Source organism: Hyperolius riggenbachi, chromosome 11 (assembly GCF_040937935.1).
Source record: "Hyperolius riggenbachi isolate aHypRig1 chromosome 11, aHypRig1.pri, whole genome shotgun sequence".
In the NCBI taxonomy this organism is placed as follows: Eukaryota; Metazoa; Chordata; class Amphibia; order Anura; family Hyperoliidae; genus Hyperolius; species Hyperolius riggenbachi.
The window spans coordinates 208430511-208452348 of NC_090656.1; the positions used below are offsets into that span (position 1 = coordinate 208430511).

A 21838-nucleotide genomic window follows, 5' to 3' on the forward strand; every position below is an offset into this window, starting at 1 on the left:
CAACTGATATATAACTGACAGCAACTGATATATTTCAGTTCTGACAAAATGTTGTCAGAACTGGAAGGGATCATTGTCAGAAGAAAATGTTGAGCTTCTGAGAGGAACTGATGGCAAGCTAACTATGTAATGTTCATTTGAAGTTACCTCATGTGTTTATTTTAAATAATTTTACTCAGTACAGGTTCTCTTTAAGGGGTACTTGGGGCTTGATACAGGTAATCACATATAACAAATTTAGTGTTATAGAAAATTATAAATTCTAAGTAAACAACACCAAATTACTATTTTAGTTAAAGGACCACTATAGCAAAAAAATAAATAAAATAAAAAGTAAGCAGTTAAAATGACAGAAAGCCAGGTTTTGGACTAGTCCATCTGCTCATGGGGGATTCTGAGGGTTTTCTTTGTTTTCTAAAGCATTTCCTGAATGGCAGTTGCTAAAGCTAACTGCCAAAATAGTAGGATAACAGCCAGCCTCCCTACTCACTCACACTATTTTGGCAGTTAGACTTAGCAACTGCCGTTCAGGATATGATTTTGAAAACATAGAAAACCCTAAAGGCCCTTTTACACTTAATCAGTTGATCTCAGTTAAAACGGAAAGAAAACTGATTTTCAAAGTAATGCCCATGTTAGGGCCGGTTTCCACTACTAAAGCTGCATCGCATCACTTCTGCCGCCACCCACGTCACTTCCGCATCTCCCGATGCCATTGCCGTGCATGTGTTTCAGCACACCTGCGGTGCGATGCGGCTATGTAGCCGCATCGCACCGCTCCTAGTGGAAACGGGCCCTAAGGCCCGCTTACACTTAATCAGTTGCTCTTAGTTATAACTGAAAGGTCAACTGATTTTCAAAGTAAGTCCCATGTTTTCCTATGGCACCTCTCACACTTACCGCGTTTTAACTGAAATCTTTTTCACAAGGCACTGCTATGTAGAAGAAGAAAAAAACGCGTACCAACTGATTAAGTGTAAACGGGGGGCCTGAGAATCCCCCATGAGGAGATGGACTAGTCCAAAACCTATGTATATAGCGTACACCACCTGTATACATTGTATAATTCCCTGTGAATTCCGTGTACAACACTTGTATACTTTGTAGGACCCTGTGTATACAATGCACACCACCTGTATATCCCTGTGTATATTGTTCAACCCCCACCCTGATGATCTATAGTATGTGATGGACCATAATAGCACTAATAGCACATAAGCAGCATCATAAGCCAGGTTCCTGCTGGAAAGTAGATGTCATTTCTAATGCACAGTCAGTTTGGTGTTAATACTGTTTTCTAGAGATGTTCTTGATACACCAGAATAATGATCATTCTGTAGACTCTCCCTCTGTCCTTCTCTCTCCCGGCAGCTCTTCTAGTTTATTGGCTGTAGATGTGATTTCTGTGTGCACCATGTAACTCTCTCTCTCTGTCCTCCTCTCTCTCCCGGCAGCTCTTCTAGTTTATTGGCTGCAGGTGTGATTTCTGTGTGCACCATGTAATTCTCTCTCTCTCTGTCTTCTTCTCTCTCGGCAGCACTTCTAGTTTATTGGATGTTAGCTTTTATCACCAAAACCATCAAGTTTGTGAAGTTTTGGGACAATGGCGTCTGGTTCCTGCAGCTGCGGTTTTGTCTGACTGGATTATTAGCCATTTTCTATGGCATGTTACTGGCTGTGGAGATCAATGTCATCAGAGTTCGGGTAAGTGACACCCATAAACCTGATTCCAATACAGCTTCTCCTCCAACCAGTTAGGGGTGCACTCTAGTGGGGTACATTATCCTGAAATCACCCTCAATAGTTTACTGTATTCCCCTTGTAAAATCTGGTCCTCCAAGATAACGCCTTGAAGGAAATTTGAACTGAGAGCGACATGGAGGCTGCCATATTTATTTCCTTATAAACCATTCCAGTTGCCTGGCAGTCCTGCTGATCTCTGTGGCTGCAGTATTGTCTGGATCACACACCTGAAACAAGCATGCAGCTTGCAACTGAACCGGATCAGTGAATAATGGCGCACAACGCCTATGCATAAAAATGGCGCCGCATTAAAAAGATACGCTTATCGCTATTTATCGTTAGTACTGCATAATAATGTTGCACAGTGAAAAAAGAAGAAAAACGGCACACAGTAACGTTATTTATCAACAGCGCCGTTCATATGCCAAACAGCAGACGTTATTGCGCACAGTAATGTTATTTAGCAATAGCTAACCTACATAAGCCTAACTGCAGACGTTATTTAACTGCAAAACGGTGAATGGATTTAATGGAACACTGTCAAGGTTAGGGTTAGGCACCACCAGGGGAGATTTAGGGTTAGGCACCACCAGGGGAGATTTCAGGTTAGGCACTACCAGGGAGGTCTTAGGGTTAGGCACCACCAGGGGGTGCTTAGGATTAGGCACCTCCAGGGGGTTGGTTAGGGTTAAGCACCACCAAGGGATGTCTTAGAGTTAGGCACCACCAGGGGGGGGTTAGGGATAGGTACAGAGTGTGTTAACGCTAAATAACGAGAAGGCTTTAACGCTAAATAACGATAAGGCTTTAACGTTAAATAGCGATAAGCGACAAACAGATGAGCGGCGACACCATTTTCAGATGGATCGATCTGAAGTCTGGATAGATTAAGTCAGACTTTAATCAGAAACATCCGATCTGCATGCTTGCTCAGGGTCTATGGCTAAACGTATTAGAGGCAGAGGATCAGCAGGACAGCCAGGCAACTGGTATTGTTTAGGTCTGGTTTTGCAGCTGGCCATTGTGCATACGGCATGATGTTCCGCCCCCATCCCAGCGCAAAAAAAATCTTAATTCCTATGCGGCACAGTGAGCTGACCGGGTCATATGCATATGTGCAGATCTCCTCCCCCACCCCCGTTGCAATTTATTGAAAATTTCTCAAGAATTGCTGTGATTTAATCGATTTTCAATAGAACACCTACTGGAATGGCCCATTTACTGTATCTACCACCATTCATGCCCTCCCCCTGATTGACTTAGATCCTCATCCTGTCTGATTGATACTATCGATTTTGGTCAAAATTGATTGATCAGACATTTTGGGGGAATTCGATTTGACCCCAGTGATCAAATCTGCAAAGAATCAAACAGGAAAAAAAATAGATACCGTATGTGTATGGGCAGCTTTACTTAGGGCAGTGCAAGAGTGGTGGTCTGCAGGCACAGGGTGGATAATTCCACTAATGCTGATTGGCTGGAGCAGGTTGATAGGGCTAAAGTGAAGTGAGTAGCAGCAGGGGGCGCTCTTCAAGGTACAATGCAGTGTTTAAAGAGACACTGAAGCGGAAAAAAAATTATGATATTATGATTTGTATGTGTAGCACAGCTAAGAAATAAAAGATCAGATACATCAGTGTAATTGCTTCCAGTACAGGAAGAGTTAAGAAGCTCCAGTTGTTATCTCTATGCAAAAAGCCATTAATCTCTACGACTTTCAAAGTCGTAGAGAGGGCTGTCTTCTGACTTTTATTATCTCAACTGTAAGTGAACAGTTTTCTTTTTATCTGCTAGAGGAGAGGTCATTAGTTCACAGACTGCTCTGAAAGACTCATTTTGAATGCTGAGTGTTGTGTAATCTGCACATATTAGAGAATGATGCAATGTTAGAAAAAACACTATATACCTGAAAATAAAAATATGAGAATATTTTCTTTGCTGCTAATCTTCTAGTAATTATTCATAGTACACAACTAATTCATTATATCATATGTTTTTTTTTCGCTTCAGTGTCTCTTTAAGGGCTGTGCATTCCTGTGACTGTATTGTATAATTGTAGATGTGAGAAATGCCGCCTACACTGCCTGTCTATAAATAACGCAGGAGATTGTCAGGAGTGGGAGGAATGTTGTCCTCATTTCACAGCTAATATGTTGACACGGAGGTGATACGGGACAGGAGTCTCTTATAGTAACTATTACAGGTGCCCTTTTCAAGGCCCCCGCGACCCCCACTGCTCCACATCCAGTGCAAATACAGGAATTCTAAGAGTAATTTACTGAAGAAGTACAGCAACCAGCCTGTGTTCACTCTGATCAGGAGAGATATATAATACCTGTGATGAAAAACACGGTGGCCTTGCTCACATTATACAAACTGCAGTGTGCATTTCGGCAGCACGTATGGTGTGCGACACGCAACAGTGTCAGAATTGCATAGACAGCACATTGCAAATATTTGCGCACGAAAAACGCTATCGCGGTCGAGATATGAGTTATCACAGTGTAGTGAATCAAGCCCCTTATCAAAGATATCACACCTTATTAAAGATATCACACCTTATAAAAGTTACCACGCCTTATCAGAGTAGTATAGCAAGCGCTACGATCTTATGCCTGCTAATTGGCACTCATCCTGCCCTGAGCCCCTGCGGGTTCGTAGCACTCTGACAAGGCGTGTTAACTTTGATAAGGTGTGATATCTTTGATAAGGTGTGATCTCTTTGATAAGGTGTGATATTTGAGTTATCACTGTTTAGTGAATCAAGCCCTATAGGCGCTGCGCAGCAGTGTGATGCGCTATCGCACTGCTGCGCGTATTTTTTTTTTTCAGCAAAGCGCAGCGCTAATCCCATTCACTGTAATGAATGGGATCAGTAGTGCAACGCACACCAAGAGCATGCCCAGTGGACAATGCGACCAATTTAGGGCCGAAATTAGTCGCATGTATCGGACATGCTGCAAGTTGGCGGGCCGACATGCTCCACCGGATGTGCTGCAGTAACAGTGTGCGATAACGAACACAACAGAAACCCTCAGGTGTTGTGCCTCCTAATGTGTTATGTACCCGCCCCATGCAGTATTACTTTAGCTGTAACTAGTGTTTTCCGATGTGTCTGCCATACTTCTGCATTAATGTAATTACCGGCGTTATAACACGTAGGGCGCCTGTGTGACAGCGGCAGATAACTGCACGGGGCACTGGGCAGGCACATAAAACATTAGGAGGACGGCGTCTGGGGGCAGTGAGGCAACTTGGTGACGTCACAAGGCCAATTCCCGCAGGATTTCAAGTTGAACTTGATCGGGAATCGGCTTGCGGTGTACGGGCAGCTGGCAGATCTCTCTCCGATCAGATTCGATCAGAGAGAGATCTGTCTCTTGGTCAAATCTGCCCATACATCGCTAGATCTATGGCCACCTTTCTTGTCTCTCTGGACATAGGGTAGTATGTATGTTTGTAGTGGCTGTGGTGCAGAACTATTGGTGGCCGCAGGACCCTGGTCTGTAATCCGTGCAATACATACACCAAATCCTAAATATAAAGTTTTAGTGTAAAGCTGACCTCATTACAGCTGTGGAACTGTTTGGCATCTCTCTGTGACTCCTTTCTCGGCAGAGGTACGTCTTTTATAAGTGCCCGAAGGAAGTGAAGCCTCCAGAGGACTTGCAGGACCTGGGCGTGCGCTTCCTGCAGCCCTTTGTCAATCTCCTGTCCAAGGGAACATACTGGTGGATGAACACCTTCATTAAGACAGCACACAAGAAGCCCATCGACCTGAAAGCAATCGGGAAACTGCCCATCGCCATGAGAGCAGTGACCAATTACCTTCTCCTGAATGAGGCCTTTGAAGCACAGAAGGTGAGTGGGCTGAGGTATATCTATGCGTAAAGGATGTCTAATGGTAGTTGGCATAGGAACAAAAAGAGCACCATGTGATTGGCTAGTGTGTAAGGACTTGAGCACCCTGTCGAGTTGCTGTACAAAAACACATGGCACGTGTGCTGCTCACCGTTGCTGAGCTGACCCCATTCTACTCAATGGATCTCTTCTAGAGCTGTCCCTGGTGCTGGGCCCTCCTGGAGCTCTCCTTGGTGCTGGGCCATCCTGGATCTGTCCCTGGTGCTGTTTCCTTCAGGAGCTGTCCCTTTTGCTGTTTCCTTTTGGAGCAGTCATGGTGCTGGGCCTTCCTGGAGCTCTCCTTGGTGCTGGACACCCCTAGAGCTGTCACTGGTTCTGGGCCCTACTGGAGCTGTCCCTTTTGCCGATTCCTTTAGGAGCTTTCTTGATGCAGGGCCTTCTTGCAGCTGCCATTGGTGCTGGTCCCTCCCAGAGTTGTCATTGATGCTGGACCCTCATGGAGCTGTCCATGGTGCTATACCCTCTCAGTGTTGTTTTGCTATAGGATCCTTTTGGAGTGGTTCCTTGTCCCTGGACCTCTGGAGTTGTTCTGGTACTTAGTCTTCCCAGAGCTCTGCATGGATCTAGGTCCTTACAGAGTTATGTTGTTCTGGTACTTAGTCTTCCCAGAGCTCTGCATGGATCTAGGTCCTTACAGAGTTATTTTAGTCCTGGATCCTCCCAGTGCTGTCCTAGTGATGGGCCCTCCTAGATATGTATATGGCCCTCCCAGCCCTCTACGAACTATCCTGGTGCTGAGCCCTATAAGTGTTTTCCTGTGGTTAGCCTTTCCCAGCGCTTGCCCTGATGCTTGACCCTCTCAGTGCTGGCCCTTCTCCAGGACTCCTGGTCCAGGTCTCTCCCATAGCTGACTCCGTCTGAGTTGCCTTTGGTGAGGGGCCAGTTCCTAATACAACTGGCCCCTCCGTTTGAGCTGTCCCTGGTACTTTTCCCTCCTGGAGCTGTCCTTGGTACTTGGATCTCTTGATGCTATCTCTGGTGTTGGGCCCTCTCAGTGTTGTTCCCGGTACTAGGTTGGTGATCCATCCCCTTTTTAGATGGATCACCAACGACATACTTTCTCAGCACACATATTACATAGATTAGAGTAAACAAATCTGAATGATAATATAAAGCAGAATATCAATAAATGGTGTTCTTTGTCTCCCCCACCTCACTCCCTCCATATGGATGGCCGCAAGGATTAGACCAGACCATGAAAAATTAGAAGAGGATACACTTATAATACTGTTAAATAAGGAAAGATGGAGCAGCCAAAGTCTTGTGCATTGTAGGTATTGGTTTACAAATATAGTAGCAGCGCTTCTGTTAGTGCCTGTTCATATGCTGATGGGTGTCAAACACTAGAATAAGAAAGAAGGACCCCCCGTCAGGAGGGGACTCACCGGATGCAGCGGCCTTCATGGCCCATTAACGCCTCTGGGGTATAGGCCACCCCACAGCCTCACTGGCACCTCGCCTCTGGTAGAACAGTAGCTGTTAAAATAGCAGAAAGACTCCTCATCGCGTAAGTCCTTTTTTTTATTAACCTTTTTTGCCATACAGTTGTAGCAGCTCAATATGAGCGTCTAGGGAATACTTAGGGCAAGTATTGCACTTAGCTTTACAGAGGCATTCCTCCAGGGTCCACTTGAATACAGCGTCTCCGGAAACCTCCTTTCCATTATCAGCGCGGCTATCTCCCGCTGGCATAGGATTAAAACCTCCCGTGCTATTAATCCAGTCGCGCCCAGCCGGCACTGCACGCTGAAGTCACACCGCAGCTCCGCCCAATGTATCGTTACTATGGCAACTGCCCGGGCAGTTTTCTTTGATGGGGCGGAGCTTAGCTTCTGTGCAGCCAAAAATGAAGCTTCGATAAGAAAAACAAAGTTCTGATGCTGTGAAACTGTTAAAGAAACACCAAGCCTTTTCAGTGCTGCTGAATAGATTTTTAGTCTGGAGGTTCACTTTAAGTCTAAAAACATCTTTTGATGCTGTTTCAATGCTATATACCTGATGCCTTTCCTGTTTTGAATACAAATTACGTGAAAAATAGAAGAGGATAGACCAGGCATGGGCAAACTTGGCCTTCCAGCTGTTAAGGAACTACAAGTCCCACAATGCATTGCAGGAGTCTCACAGCCACAGTAATGACTCATAAAGGCAACTGCATTGTGGGACTTGTAGTTCCCTAACAGCTGGAGGGCCAAGTTTGCCCATGCCTGGGATAGACTGATGTCAACTTTATTGTTTGGTGACTTTTACTTTACTGCTGCATGCTTGGTTGTTTGTATAAGGAATAATGATGATTTAATAATAGTTTGCGGCAGAGCATGGTGTGTCTCTTGTCCTGGACGCAGGCATTGAACACTTGCTGTACATTACACAGGTCAGGAAGTGCTGATGATGGTAGTGACTGTTGTGCTTTTTTTGTTTCACAGAGGAAGTCTTCTCCCTGTCCCGCAGGCTCACGGTCCATCTGGTTTGCGCTGGCTCACGCCTTTGGCAGGCCGCTTATCCTCAGTAGCATCTTCCGTATTATGGCTGACATGCTGGGATTTGCTGGTCCGCTGTGTGTGTCCGGCATCGTCCATCACCTCAGCAAGGAGAACAAGACCTTCCATACACGGGTAACTTTAATGAGTTAATGAGTTAAGAGTCATCAGTCTGGTGTGTGTGTGTGAGAGAGATATTGTACATGTATGTGCACAAGTATGTATGGGATGTGTAATATTTAGGGCTCGATTCACAAAAGGGTGCTAAGTTAGCACGCCCAAAGCTTTTATTGATCGTGCACAAAGTTTAGCACTGCGCGGCAGGCTAAACATCGCACCAGGTGCGCCATAAACGTCACACTTTGCGACGTTTCGGGCGCACCCGGTGCAGCGTTTTAGGGGCATCCGGTGCAATGTTTTGGTCACACCCAGTGCACTGTTTTAGCGCTAAACTTTGCACGCGCAAACTTTTGCACACGTATTAGCGCGCGAAATGTGACTAGGCGTGCTAAGGGGCTTTTCACAGGCGTGCTAACACGTAGCACCCTTTTGTGAATCAAGCCCTTAGTGTAGTGGTTTCCCTTGGTTACCACCGGCACCAGACATTGACATTAACACAGCTGTGGCAGATATCGATGTAGCCCAGTGCTGGGCCGAAATTACGCATTAGCGTAATTATGCATCGTAATTCACTACAAATGCACCGTAAGCGTTACGTGTAAGGTTACGGTATTACGCGTAATTAATTACACGTAGACCGTAGGGTTACGTTTTACGCGTAACAAATTACGCGTAAAACAGTAAACTCCCATTGAAATTACACAGTCTGCCATAATTGCGTAATATTACGCTCCCGTATAATATAAAAAAGCCGCCGACTTTAAGGGTTAATAGCAAAGCCCCCTTAAGTGCTAAGAGCCTCAAATTTGGAGAATATATTAAGGAGATCAGAAGGAATAAGAGGAAATTTTTTTTTTCAAAAAGACCTTATAGTTTTTGAGAAAATCGATGTTAAAGTTTCAAAGGAAAAATATATACATTTAAAAACCCGCCGACTTTAACGGTTAATAGCAAAGCCTGCTTAAAATTTAGGAACACCAAATTCACAGGGTATATTAAGGGGATCAGTGGGAATAAGAGGAAAAATTTTTTTTTCAAAAAGACCTTATAGTTTTTGAGAAAATCGATTTTTAAGTTTCAAGGGCGAAAATGTCTTTTAAATGCGGAAAATGTCAGGTTTTTTTTGCACAGGTAACAATAGTGTTTTATTTTCATAGATTCCCCCAAGTGGGAAGAGTTTTACTTACTTCGTTCTGAGTGTGGGAAATATAAAAAAAAAACGACGTGGGGTCCCCCCTCCCAGACCTCTTTAACCCCTTGTCCCCCATGCAGACTGGGATAGCCAGAATGCGGAGCACCGGCCGCGTGGGGCTCCGCACCCTGACTATACCAGCCCGCATGGTCCATGGATTGGGGGGTCTCGGAAGGGGAGGGGCAGCCAAGCTTTCCCCTCCCCCTCCGAGCCCTTGTCCAATCCAAGGACAAGGGGCTCTTCTCCACCTCCGATGGGCGGTGGAGGTGGAGGCCGCGATTTCCTGGGGAGGGGTTCATGGTGGCATCTGGGAGTCCCCTTTAAAAAGGGGTCCCCCAGATGCCCACCCCCCTCCCAGGAGAAATGAGAATAGAGGTACTTGTACCCCTTACCCATTTCCTTTAAGAGTTAAAAGTAAATAAACACACAAACACATAGAAAAAGTATTTTAATTGAACAAAAAACATAACCACGAAAAAAGTCCTTTAATATTCTTAATTAACCATTAATACTTACCTGTCCCTTTAAAAGCTAGTTCCCACGCAATATCCTCGGAAATATACTAATCAGTTACAATGTAACAAAGTTATTACAATGTAACAACTTTGTTACATTGTAACTACGCCGCACCCGACGTCACTCACCGCCGCCGCCACGTCTGTGCTGCAGGACCCGACAGAGCTCTGAGCTATATAGCTCAGAGCTCTCTAAGCATCTTTGTATTTGGGCTCCAAGGAGCCCCATTGGTCCTTAGCAGACCAATGGGGTTCCTTCTGATTTGAAGGAACCCCATTGGTCTGCTAAGGACCAATGGGGCTCCTTGGAGCCCAAATACAAAGATGCTTTCGAGAGCTCTGAGCTAATATAGCTCAGAGCTCTGTCGGGTGAATGGACGCTAAGTCCCCGCCGGCTCCGCTGCCCTCCCCGCCTCTCCCACATGTCACCTATATACATGCTGGCACCCATGGGTGCCAGCATGTATATGAGTGACAGGTGTGGGCGGAGTGGACGGCGGGAGCTGGCGGGGACTAGCGGGTGAGCGGCGAGTGACGTCGGGTGCGGTGGTGTTACAAAGTAACAAAGTTGTTACATTCTAATAACTTTGTTACATTGTAACTGATTAGTATATTTCCGAGGATATTGCGTGGGAACTGGCTTTTAAAGGGACAGGTAAGTATTAATGGTTAATTAAGAATATTAAAGGACTTTTTTCGTGGTTATGTTTTTTGTTCAATTAAAATACTTTTTCTATGTGTTTGTGTGTTTATTTACTTTTAACTCTTAAAGGAAATGGGTAAGGGGTACAAGTACCTCTATACTCATTTCTCCTGGGAGGGGGGGTGGGCATCTGGGGGACCCCTTTTTAAAGGGGACTCCCAGATGCCACCATGAACCCCTCCCCAGGAAATCGCGGCCTCCACCTCCACCACCCATCGGAGGTGGAGAAGAGCCCCTTGTCCTTGGATTGGACAAGGGCTCGGAGGGGGAGGGGAAAGCTTGGCTGCCCCTCCCCTTCCGAGACCCCCCAATCCATGGACCATGCGGGCTGGTATAGTCAGGGTGCGGAGCCCCACGCGGCCGGTGCTCCGCATTCTGGCTATCCCAGTCTGCATGGGGGACAAGGGGTTAAAGAGGTCTGGGAGGGGGGACCCCACGTCGTTTTTTTTTTATATTTCCCACACTCAGAACGAAGTAAGTAAAACTCTTCCCACTTGGGGGAATCTATGAAAATAAAACACTATTGTTACCTGTGCAAAAAAAACTGACATTTTCCGCATTTAAAAGACATTTTCGCCCTTGAAACTTAAAAATCGATTTTCTCAAAAACTATAAGGTCTTTTTGAAAAAAAAATTTTTCCTCTTATTCCCACTGATCCCCTTAATATACCCTGTGAATTTGGTGTTCCTAAATTTTAAGCAGGCTTTGCTATTAACCGTTAAAGTCGGCGGGTTTTTAAATGTATATATTTTTCCTTTGAAACTTTAACATCGATTTTCTCAAAAACTATAAGGTCTTTTTGAAAAAAAAATTTTTCCTCTTATTCCTTCTGATCTCCTTAATATATTCTCCGAATTTGAGGCTCTTAGCACTTAAGGGGGCTTTGCTATTAACCCTTAAAGTCGGCGGCTACCTAACATTGATCCATGCGTCAACTTTTCCGCTTGGCAGCATGACCTTACGCATTCATTGCTAGTAGGATTTTACGCGTAAGCCTATAACGTAATAACCTGAATTACGGTATACTTACGCGTAATTGCGTAAGTGCTATGCGTAATTATAGACATGTACCGAAATTGAATGTCTATGCCGTAAGCGTAATTTCGTAATGCGTAATAGTGTAAAATTACGCGTAATGATCCGTAAGCGTAGCTTTCTCCATTACGACCAGCACTGATGTAGCCCATGGATGCTCGCAAGTAGTTAAGGAAATGTAATGCTTTAATGCCTTTAATCAGAAATGCAAGCTGCTCTTGTCATCAGTCCTCAAGTTACAGCAGCAAAAATAATATGAATATCATTGCAGATCTTGGCATTACATTGCAATCAGAAGTCAGCGCTACTATGCTGAGCTACGTTCTACTAGAAATTAGCTAAACTAAACTACACTGTACTAGGCTACAGTGCAAGAAAGATAGTATGGCAGTAAAAGTACCCATGAAACTAGAGCTCAATGTTATATACAGAAACCTACTGTAGCTTTACAAGGGTTAATTAGTAGCATCCCACTGTAGGTGGGCCTTGGGTGTGATATGCATGTCAATCACATTAGGAGCTTTCTATTGGCTTCCATGACTGAGTGGTTGACAGAACACGCTCTGCGCAGCTGCGGAAGCTCCAGACCAAACTGGGAGCTTCCTCTGACCTGTACTCTGATTTCCCAGAATCGCTGTTGCGGAAAGTAGGAGATTGTTTATAGCTTCTAGTGCCTGCTGGTAGAGTCAGCATTATGTTTCCCTTGAATCTATCTGAAAGATCTCTTCATGGGGGATTCTCAGCATGGCCTTTATTATTTATGAAGACGCTCCCTGAAAAGGATTTATACAAAGATGCTGGCCAGACTCCCTGCTCGCTTCACACTGTTTTGGCAATTGGACGAAGCAACTGCCATTCGCTAAGTGCTTTTGAAAATAAAGAAAACCCTGAGAACCCCCCATGAGAAAAAGGGCTACTCCAAAACCTGTCGGTTCTGTCAGATTTCTACTACCTACTTTAAGTGACAGCAACATGGGAGAAAAGTAATGTATGGCTCATTTTACTCTGGAAGAAATGCACTTCTTATTTGAATGTGTTTACATGTATTTTAAATTTTATGATTTTTACGATAGTGGTCCTTTAACCCCCTTGCCGTTCCAATTATTTAAATCATGTAGCTAGCCTAGTGCTAGCTACATGATAGCCGCTGACAAGCGGCATCCCTCTATCTTCTTCGGCGATCTGCGCAAGCAGGAAATCCCGTTGAGAACGGGATTTCCTGCAGGGCTTCCCCTATCGCCATGGCGACGGGGCGGGATGACGTCACCGACGTCATGGACGTCGGGATGTCAGAGGGAATCCCGATCCACCCGTCAGCGCTGCCTGGCACTGATTGGCCAGGCTGCGCAGGGGTCTGTGGGGGGGGGTCGGCGCGGCGGGTAGCGGCGGCGATCGCGTACCACACGCAGCTAGCAAAGTGCTAGCTGCGTGTAGGAAAAAAAATTATGAAAATGGGCCGAGCAGGGCCAGAGCAATCCTCCTGCGCGAGTTACCTCGAGCTCAGCTCGGGATAACCGGCAAGGAGGTTAAGGGAGGACTGTGAATATAGTCTTCTGCTGAAACAGTGGGTCACAGAGGAACTTCACAGCTTCTTACAGGATGTATAGCACAGCAATCTTACCATTACTTACAACTAGGGCCAGTTCAAGCCAAAATGGGGTCCCAGGGCAAAATTAATCCCCCCTCTTCAGCAGCAAAATCACCCCCCCCCCCTCCCCGGGCCATAGTGCCGGCGGATATGTTTGATAAGACACAGAAGGAGCGGTGGCATTCTGCACAGCTCACAGGAGCACATTAAAAGTGAGAGGCCTGGGGGGCCTGGCAGATGGAGGTAGCGCCATAGATTCATGCTGAAATCTACTGGAAATCTGTGTACAGTGTGTGGCAGGAATAGATCCCTTTCTGATCAGATTCCATCAGACAGGGTCAATTCTGGTGGCCAACTAGAAGTGTATGGGCACCTTTTCTTTAACCTCCTTAGCGGTAACCCCGTGTGTGACACGGGGTAAGCCGCCGGAGGTTGCCGCTCAGGCCCTGCTGGGCCGATTTTAATAAAAAAATTTTTGCTGGACGCAGCTAGCACTTTGCTAGCTGCGCCAGCACCCCGATCGCCGCCGCCGCGCGCCCGATCGCCGCTATCCGGTGCGGCGCGCGGCCCCCCCCCCCAGACCCCTGCGCTGCCTGGCCAATCAGTGCCAGGCAGCGCCAAGGGGTGGATCGGGTCTCCCAATGACGTCCCGACGTCGCCGACGTCGGTGACGTCATCCCGCCCCGTCGCCATGGCTGACGGGGGAAGCCCTCCAGGAAATCCCGTTCTTTGAACGGGATTTCCTGATCGGAGATCGCTGAAGGCGATCGAAGCGGGCGGGGGGATGCCGCTGAGCAGCGGCTATCATGTAGCGAGCCCTGGGCTCGCTACATGATTTAAAAACATTTTTTTTTAAAAAACTGCTGCGCTGCCCCCTGGCGGTATTTTTCATACCGCCAAGGGGGTTAAGCAACCCTAATCTACTGGTTGAGTGGTCATAAATTTTAGATTTCTTAAATATTTCCATTATTTCAAATTCTAGAGCCCGTCCCCCATCTGAATCCTCAGTTTTATTCCAGTGTGTTTGCATTGAGATGAATGAAGATCGTAGTTCATGGACACATCCTGCTAGACACCGGAGGAAGTGACAGCAGGGGACATTTAATTAAAGTAGTCACAAGATATAAGCCCATTATAACCCCAGCAGCAGTTCTTTCTCACCTATCTTAAGCAAAAAGACTATATATTAAGGCAGAATGACAATCTGAGATTGCATGCTTTAATGAGAGTGTTTTGTCTTCCTCTGGATCGTAGTAATGTCCATTTTCTCAATTCTCACCTCTTTGGCTGGCACAGTGTACACAGCACATTCTTTGTGTGATGAACAGAGGCACCAGAAGAATAAAACCAATTCTTAAAAATGTTAAAAAATGCTTGGGAGGCAGTGGTGGACTTACCGCCTATAAGCAGACACTAGAAACTGCCAGTTAATGAAATAAACACTTTATGGGCATACTCCACGATAGGTTGCAACGCGTTTCACAGGCAATATCCTGCTTCCTCGGGCAATCGTGATTAGGGGAGCATACAACAGTATTGCGTCCGAGAGGCGCCTGGCGTATCTCGGACTCAATACTGTTGTATGCTCCCCTAATCTAAAATATTTCCTCTCCCTGATATACATTCTGACACTTACCACATGGTAACATTTTTACTGCTGGCAGGTGATGTCAGTGGAAGGAGATGCCGCTTGCTTTTTTAGCAGTTGGACTTGGCTTTAAACAGCTGTTATTTCCCACAATGCAATGAGGTTCACAGACCGGAAACTGTCAGGACCATGGCACTGACATCACACTGTGGGAGGGGTTTCACCACAATATCAGATATATAGAGCCCCCTGATGATCCGTTTGTGAAAAGGAAAATACTTCTCTTCGGAAAGGGGGAATCAGCTACTGATTGGGATAAAGTTAAATTCTTGGTCACGGTTTCTCTTTAATACAAGAACCGGAGGCACTCAAAAGTAGAATATACTGCAAAAGTTCAAAGCAAAAAATAATAAAAAGGATGTTAATTGACCCAAGGAAGCTGCTTATGCCCTGAAACGCATTGTTCTAAGTGCTGAATAAAAGTCCAAACCTTTTTATATAAAACCTACTGTACTACTTATTAAGGTAGGACTAGGCTTTTTTATTATTATTTTTCTTTGAGCTTTGCAGTACCTTCTACTTTTGGGCGCCTCCTGTTTTGTATTAAAGAGAATCTGTACTGTCTGATTTGGACAATAAAAAACAACCCAATCGAGTCACTGTGATCTCCTGGATCCCTCTTTGTCGTTTCCGCCGCTCCCTGCCACGATCCTGGCTCGCCAGTTTTAGGCAGTGTTTACAAACAAAAAACATGACCACTGACCAGGAAGTGATGTTTGTGTATATGTGTGTATGTATGTGTGTATATATATATATATATATATATATATATATATATATATATATATATATATATATATCATGTTACAGTATATTATTAGTTTTTATTACATAGTGAATTATCTGCACTCCAGTTTGGGATTTGCACAGTTTCTCAGCATGTGACAGGCAGCTCCCTCCCCTCTCAGTCTCACAAACTGCATGATCACAGACAAGCTGAAACTGAGAGCAGACTGTGAGTAATAAACAAAGCACACAGAGCCTGGAGGGGGCGTGCATAAATTGTATTCATTACAACAGACGCAGCTGAGCCCATTCCTCCCTGGGTCGACAAAGCTTGACAAAGAAAAAAAGATTAGATATATTACAGAGACAGTGCAACTAGAAAAGGCCGCAGTAATCCAGACCACATTAGAACAGGTATAGGAACTTATAGGATAGAAGAAATAAGGCAAAAAAATTTGTAACAGGGTCTCTTTAAGGTTGTGTCAGGGTCGCCTTTCAGCAGAAAGGTACATATCAGGTTATTCTCGTCTAAGTAGAGCGGAACATGTCAAAAGCTCCACTGCATAGCAGACTGATTATGCTGAGGTGTGCTGTCCTCATCAGGTTAGGTTGATTCAGGGTGTCTTTTGTTTCCCTTTTAGGGAATATAGCCCCTTATCAGGTCACACAGTTGCTGATTTCTCCCTCTCTCTCTGTATGAGGGTGTGTGCGGTGCACTTGCTGCGTCAGCGCTCAGAAGCACAGATGTTACAGGTGCTGAGGTGTCACCATAGCGATGACAGGCATTGTCACTCAGTGCATCATGTCACTGATATCTGGCCATATGTTGGACATTACTGTGCTGCAGTGTCAGTGAATAGATGCCAAGGATTAGCTGATAATGTTATAATTTATAGATGTACGGTACAATAGGGCCAGTCATAACCACTTGGAGTTAATAAGCCATAAACCCTGTCAGGATTTAATATGGTGACCCTGTATGTTTGTCTGAGCCGTTCATCACCGCCGCCCTCAGCAGCGACTCCTCCAGCCGTGGCGGAATCCGCCATTGATTTTCTGAGCTGAGGAATGAAGGACTTTGCTGCAGAGATTTGTACCTGGTGACAATAGCGATGTAATCTATAGCATCATTATATAGAAGTGACTGTCTCCATCAGTTACTCCTAGATGGAGCATGAAGGACCAGGAAACAGCAATGAGAATAGGTGGATTCATATATCACTCTGCTATCCCTGAGATGCTTCTGCTGTCTGCAGGCTCAGCTACATAAAGAGTCCAGAAAAATGCCTGCCTGTTCTTTAGTTGCCTTGTCTGTAGAACTGCACAATGACAGTGACAGACGTAACGATTGGTAACTGAGAGAGTCCCCTAAGCCTTGTAGATGGTTCTCAGCCAAAGCAGCTGGTCGGGGCTGTCTAGCATGTGTACAGCAGCCTCCAAAGCGTACATGGCGTTTCGCCACCCGTCACTTTGGCGTATGGTGTGCAGTATGACAGCTCTCCCTGCTGCTATACAAATTCTGGGTGACGTTAATTACTATTCCCCCTCCGAGTCGTAGCAATTCGGAGGGAGCAATAATTGGGATTCGCCGGCACCTGAACTACACTGCTGCATAGCCATAATAAAATTGTCTGTGGCGATTCCCAGGTCATGCGCAGTACAGGGAAGAGCGCACGCCAAAATGACCTGTTTTGGCCTCCATCCCTGCCCCCACCAACACCACACACCTCTTCCCCCCCACTCTTCCCTGTTTGTTGGCAAGAGATACCACTGGTAGATCATCTTGGTCAACCCTATTGTTCTCCTACTCACCCCGCCCACTCCATGATGCTTTTTGGTGTGCTGTGCCCCCTCCATAACAACAGATTTTGTTTTGCAAACTGTCTCCCAAGGGATCAACTCCCGACCATTGGAGGCAATAGTCTGCATACCGTATGTGTGTATTAGGCTTGGAAGATAGCCTGGGTCATGTGACCCTGCAAATGGTGGGTGTAGTCAGTGTGTGCACAGGGTGTAGACTAACCTTAGGGGTAGAGGTGTCTGAGGCTTGCTGTGTAGTATGCCAATTATGGTCACAGTGCAGAGAGAAGAAGCTGGATGGAGTCTCATTCATTTAGTCAGTCATTCAGTAAAATATTTTAAACCCGGGTTTGGTTTAAGGGCTGTTTGATTTGAAATGTCACAGTGTTCTGTATTTGGCAAGTCCTGAACTCAAACTCTACTGAAATCAATCGGGAAACCACTGGTGGTTTGTTCTGGACTCTGGAAAGAAACTACCCCAACCAGATGCAACAAAATCATTTGGGAAACCCATAACTTGCGTGGGGAACATGCTGCAATTTAGAAAAAAAAAGTGGGAAACTGTGTACAGTGGCAGGCAGGGAGCATTTCATGTAATTCGGAGAGCAACATGGTATAAGACGTGGATACTTCAGTTTTCAGCTGTGTGAGGTCCCTTAATCCTCATAGTGTTATGGAATCACTAGGGATCATTTCTGGGAATCCCGGCAACAGCAATGTACATTGGCAACGCATTCCTTGCCTCGTTACCTCAGCATTTTTTGTTGCAAATCTTGATTTGTACACAGCATCAGCAGCACCACAGAAAACATGTAAAGTAAATCTAATTGAAGAGTTTTTCTCTTGTAGCCTGAGATTCAACTGTAGTGATGATGAACTTTAATAAGGAATCAGAGCCAAGACCTCTTAGGAAAAATTAAAAGTACAGGCAGAAGGTCCTTGGAGGAGGTCTTCCTAAAAATAGGGCAACAGTAAAAAAGGGTGCAGGAGGCTAGTGGACAAATCGGGCGCCGCCATTCACTCCCATAATAAATATCGTTTACTGGGCGCCGAACAGGAAAAAAGGGCGCCCGAGAATAATAACGTTTTCCAAAGGCGCCCGGAGATTTTTAATGTTTTATAACAGCTTGTGATGATTTACGTTTCCTAGTTCAATAAAACATTATTTTAAATGTTATCCCTTACTGTTTGTAAAACATTATTATTCACAAAATGAAGCGATCAATACGTAATGTAAATTGTAATATATTTTATCCCTTACTGTTTCTAAAACATTATTCTACACACAATACAGTGATCACTAAGGAGGGTCTTAGGTTTAGGCACCATCAGGGGAGTCTTAGGTTTAGGCACCATCAGGGGAGTCTTAGGTTTAGGCACCACCAGGGGGGTCTTAGGTTTAGGCACCACCAGGGGGGTCTTAGGTTTAGGCACCACCAGGGGGGTCTTAGGTTTAGGCACCACCAGGGGGGTCTTAGGTTTAGGCATCACCAGGGGGGTCTTAGGTTTAGGCACCACCAGGGGGATCTTAGGTTTAGGCACCAATATGAGGGTATAGGGGTTAGGGGTAGGTACAGGAAGGGTTACTTACTAATTTTTTTTAAAACGTTATTATACGTTTCACTTTTTAAACGGAAGATTAACGTTTTCACAATTGCCGATTTCATGCACATTATTTAATGATTTATAACTTTATAAAACATTATTTTTAAACGAAATATAGTACATTATATTTTTAAACATTATCCATGTTTATCGTTTAAAACCCCGTGCTCTTTTTTCCCAGCGCCCCTTTTTAACGTACGCCTATTAAAAATAGAGCTTTAGATCTTTTGTGTAACTTTTACCGTTTTTTGTGGTTTGGGTGGTGAAATATATTGCTTTATATAATTATGTAGTGGTGGTTTGGAAGGAAGAGAATAAAACGATTTCGATTTTCCTTACTCTGAGTAGAGTCTGTAGGGACCACGTTTATGACAAAAACATTGAGGGAGGTAGAGGAAGGAGAAGGGTTACTCAGCTGTTCTGGCTTCTAAGTAAAGAACATTCACCACTCATGTGAGTCTTACCTTTTTGATTGGTAAAATATGCTTATGGTGCCCAGACTTAACGTTCTGGCTAGGACATTCACAGCCATGTTTGCTAGGTGTGAAAAGATGATACCTTGATCCAGTGAGAGAGTATATGTCCTTGTGGCTTTCTTTCCTTAGGACTGAGGAATAATGAGCCTCAAAAGGCCGAACTTGGAATAAATGTCCATTTTCATCCTAAATACCTACAGTAGGTAACAGGAATGGGCAGATGGTAGCTGTCCTGTTCTTTTGGGGCATCCTGCTCTCTCTCCTAGGATGTTGCTATTGTAAAAATCTCTCCTTTCCCCCTTGCCTTGTCCTCTAGTGGTCCAAGTCTTGAACTCATGTTAAGTTATGCAACACATCTTCATGTAAGACTGCCACCTCTTCCTTCTTCTAGCCAGACCTAATCCCAAGTGCTGAAAGCTGGCTCCTCTGTTTCTGTAGTGCATGCCCGTGGTCCCCTGTGATGTGGGAATTGGTGAGTGAGATGAGATTCAGCACCTGGAGAGGGAGTGGGTTGAGCCATCTACTCTATTCTCTGGGACAAGTGGGCCCTCAACGTGGGCGCATGTGTGACGTCTGACGTCACACACACTTCCTTACTAGGCAACCACGTGGGTGGAAATCAAACATTAGGGCGGACAGCGTTGGGTCGACGAGGCGGTTGGAAGCAGCGTCACAAGGCTGATTCCTGATCAATTTCAGCATGAAATTGATTGGAAATCAGCCTGCTGACAGATCTCTCTCTAATCAGATTCGACTAGAGAGAGATTTATCTCTTTATCGAATCTACCCATCATCGCTGATCTATGGGTACCTTCAGTGTGGACTAGTTCAATACTATTGTTTTTGTTTTATTTACCAATGGTAAACCAACTTTTTGTGACAGGGCCCTAGAGAAATTATAGACTTCCTGACTGTTGTGCAACTGTATGGACTATAACTACAAATGTACAGACACCGATTGGAGTAGTTTACATTTTTTTTTACAATGGAAACACTAATTTTGGACTTTTTGGCATTTTTGAAACACTAAAAGGAGACTCTTATTATTATTATTATTGATTTATAAAGCGACAACCTATTCCGTGGCGCTGTACAAAGTAGGAAACAAACATGGGGCACATAATAATACAGACAATGGTGTACACCAATATACAAAATTGGTGACAAAATACAAAAACTATACAAAATACAGAATACAAGATACAGAATTAGTAATGACAGTGATAAAAGTAACATGATGAATAAAAAGTATAATGATTTCCAGGACACAAAAGGGGGAGAGAGCCCTGCCCTTGTGAGCTTACAATCTAAAGATCTAAAAAAAAAAGAGCAGCATGCATGAGTGGATGGACTGTGTGACTACAAACATGAAGAGGAGTACTTTAAATAGTTGTATTAAAATGAAAGAATACCGTAATAGCTCCACAACAAAAAGATGATGATGATAATAATGATAAACAGTTAAAAGTATGTAGGGCTATATTGTAGAAAAGTAGCAATACTGCTCAGTGCCTGGTGTAATATGGTTCTAATAAACCCCACAGACAGCACAAAGTAATATGCTGTGATGTCCATTTACAAAAAGGCTTAGGACAGCATTTCGCTGGTGGAACTCCAAAAATATACTTTATCTAAAACATATCCTAATGCACAACAAAATTCCCTCCCTCCAAGAACTGGTTACTACCCTCCAACCTCCTACAACAGAACACTGTAGATGTAGGCAGCTACATCATTTTGCATCCTCCCTACTAAATCCTTTGCCAGGAATTAAGACCTCTACATTTGAAAACTATTTCCTACTAGACCCTTTAATGAAAGGAATGGTTTCATACCTATATTCAACACTGAACACACCCCCATTGACGCTCACCTTCCATTTCGTACAGCCTGGGAGACAGACTTAGATACTAGATTCGATGAGGAGGATTGGAAGCAATCCCTGGATGTCCTATCTAGGGGCAGCATGCAGTCTTCTACTATGGAGGTATCTATTAGACTTCTGTATAGGACATATTTGGTTCCCCTTAGACTAGCTAAAATGTTTCCCTCACAGTCCCCCAGGGAAGCCATCAGGGGGGCGGGGGAGGGGGCAACTGATACTGCAATAACGGGCCCAGGGCTTCTGGGGGCCCTGCCACCCCCCCTTCCCCTCCCAAAGCGCTGGAAGGGTCACATGTGCTGGCTGCAGGCTTGTAACTCACTAACAAGCACACCGTGTTCCAGCACTGACAAAAGAGGCACAGGACAAAAAGAGGGGGACAAAAGAGAACGGATAAAGGATAAGA

At 44.8% G+C, this 21838-nt stretch overlaps 1 protein-coding gene across 5 annotated transcripts in view; it reads left to right on the forward strand.

Moving 5' to 3' along the window:
- ABCC8 (ATP binding cassette subfamily C member 8) overlaps positions 1-21838 on the forward strand; it is a 241379-nt gene that overhangs the window by 78850 nt on the left and 140691 nt on the right. For 4 of the 5 annotated variants that reach the window (XM_068260341.1, XM_068260342.1, XM_068260344.1 and 1 more), the window contains exons 4-6: positions 1538-1704; positions 5362-5604; positions 8088-8276. In XM_068260341.1, the coding sequence (XP_068116442.1) occupies positions 1538-1704; positions 5362-5604; positions 8088-8276 (599 nt within the window). Of the gene's footprint in view, positions 1-1537; positions 1705-5361; positions 5605-6853; positions 6935-8087; positions 8277-21838 lie in introns of those variants that run through there. The other variant, XM_068260345.1, reaches the window with a different exon arrangement.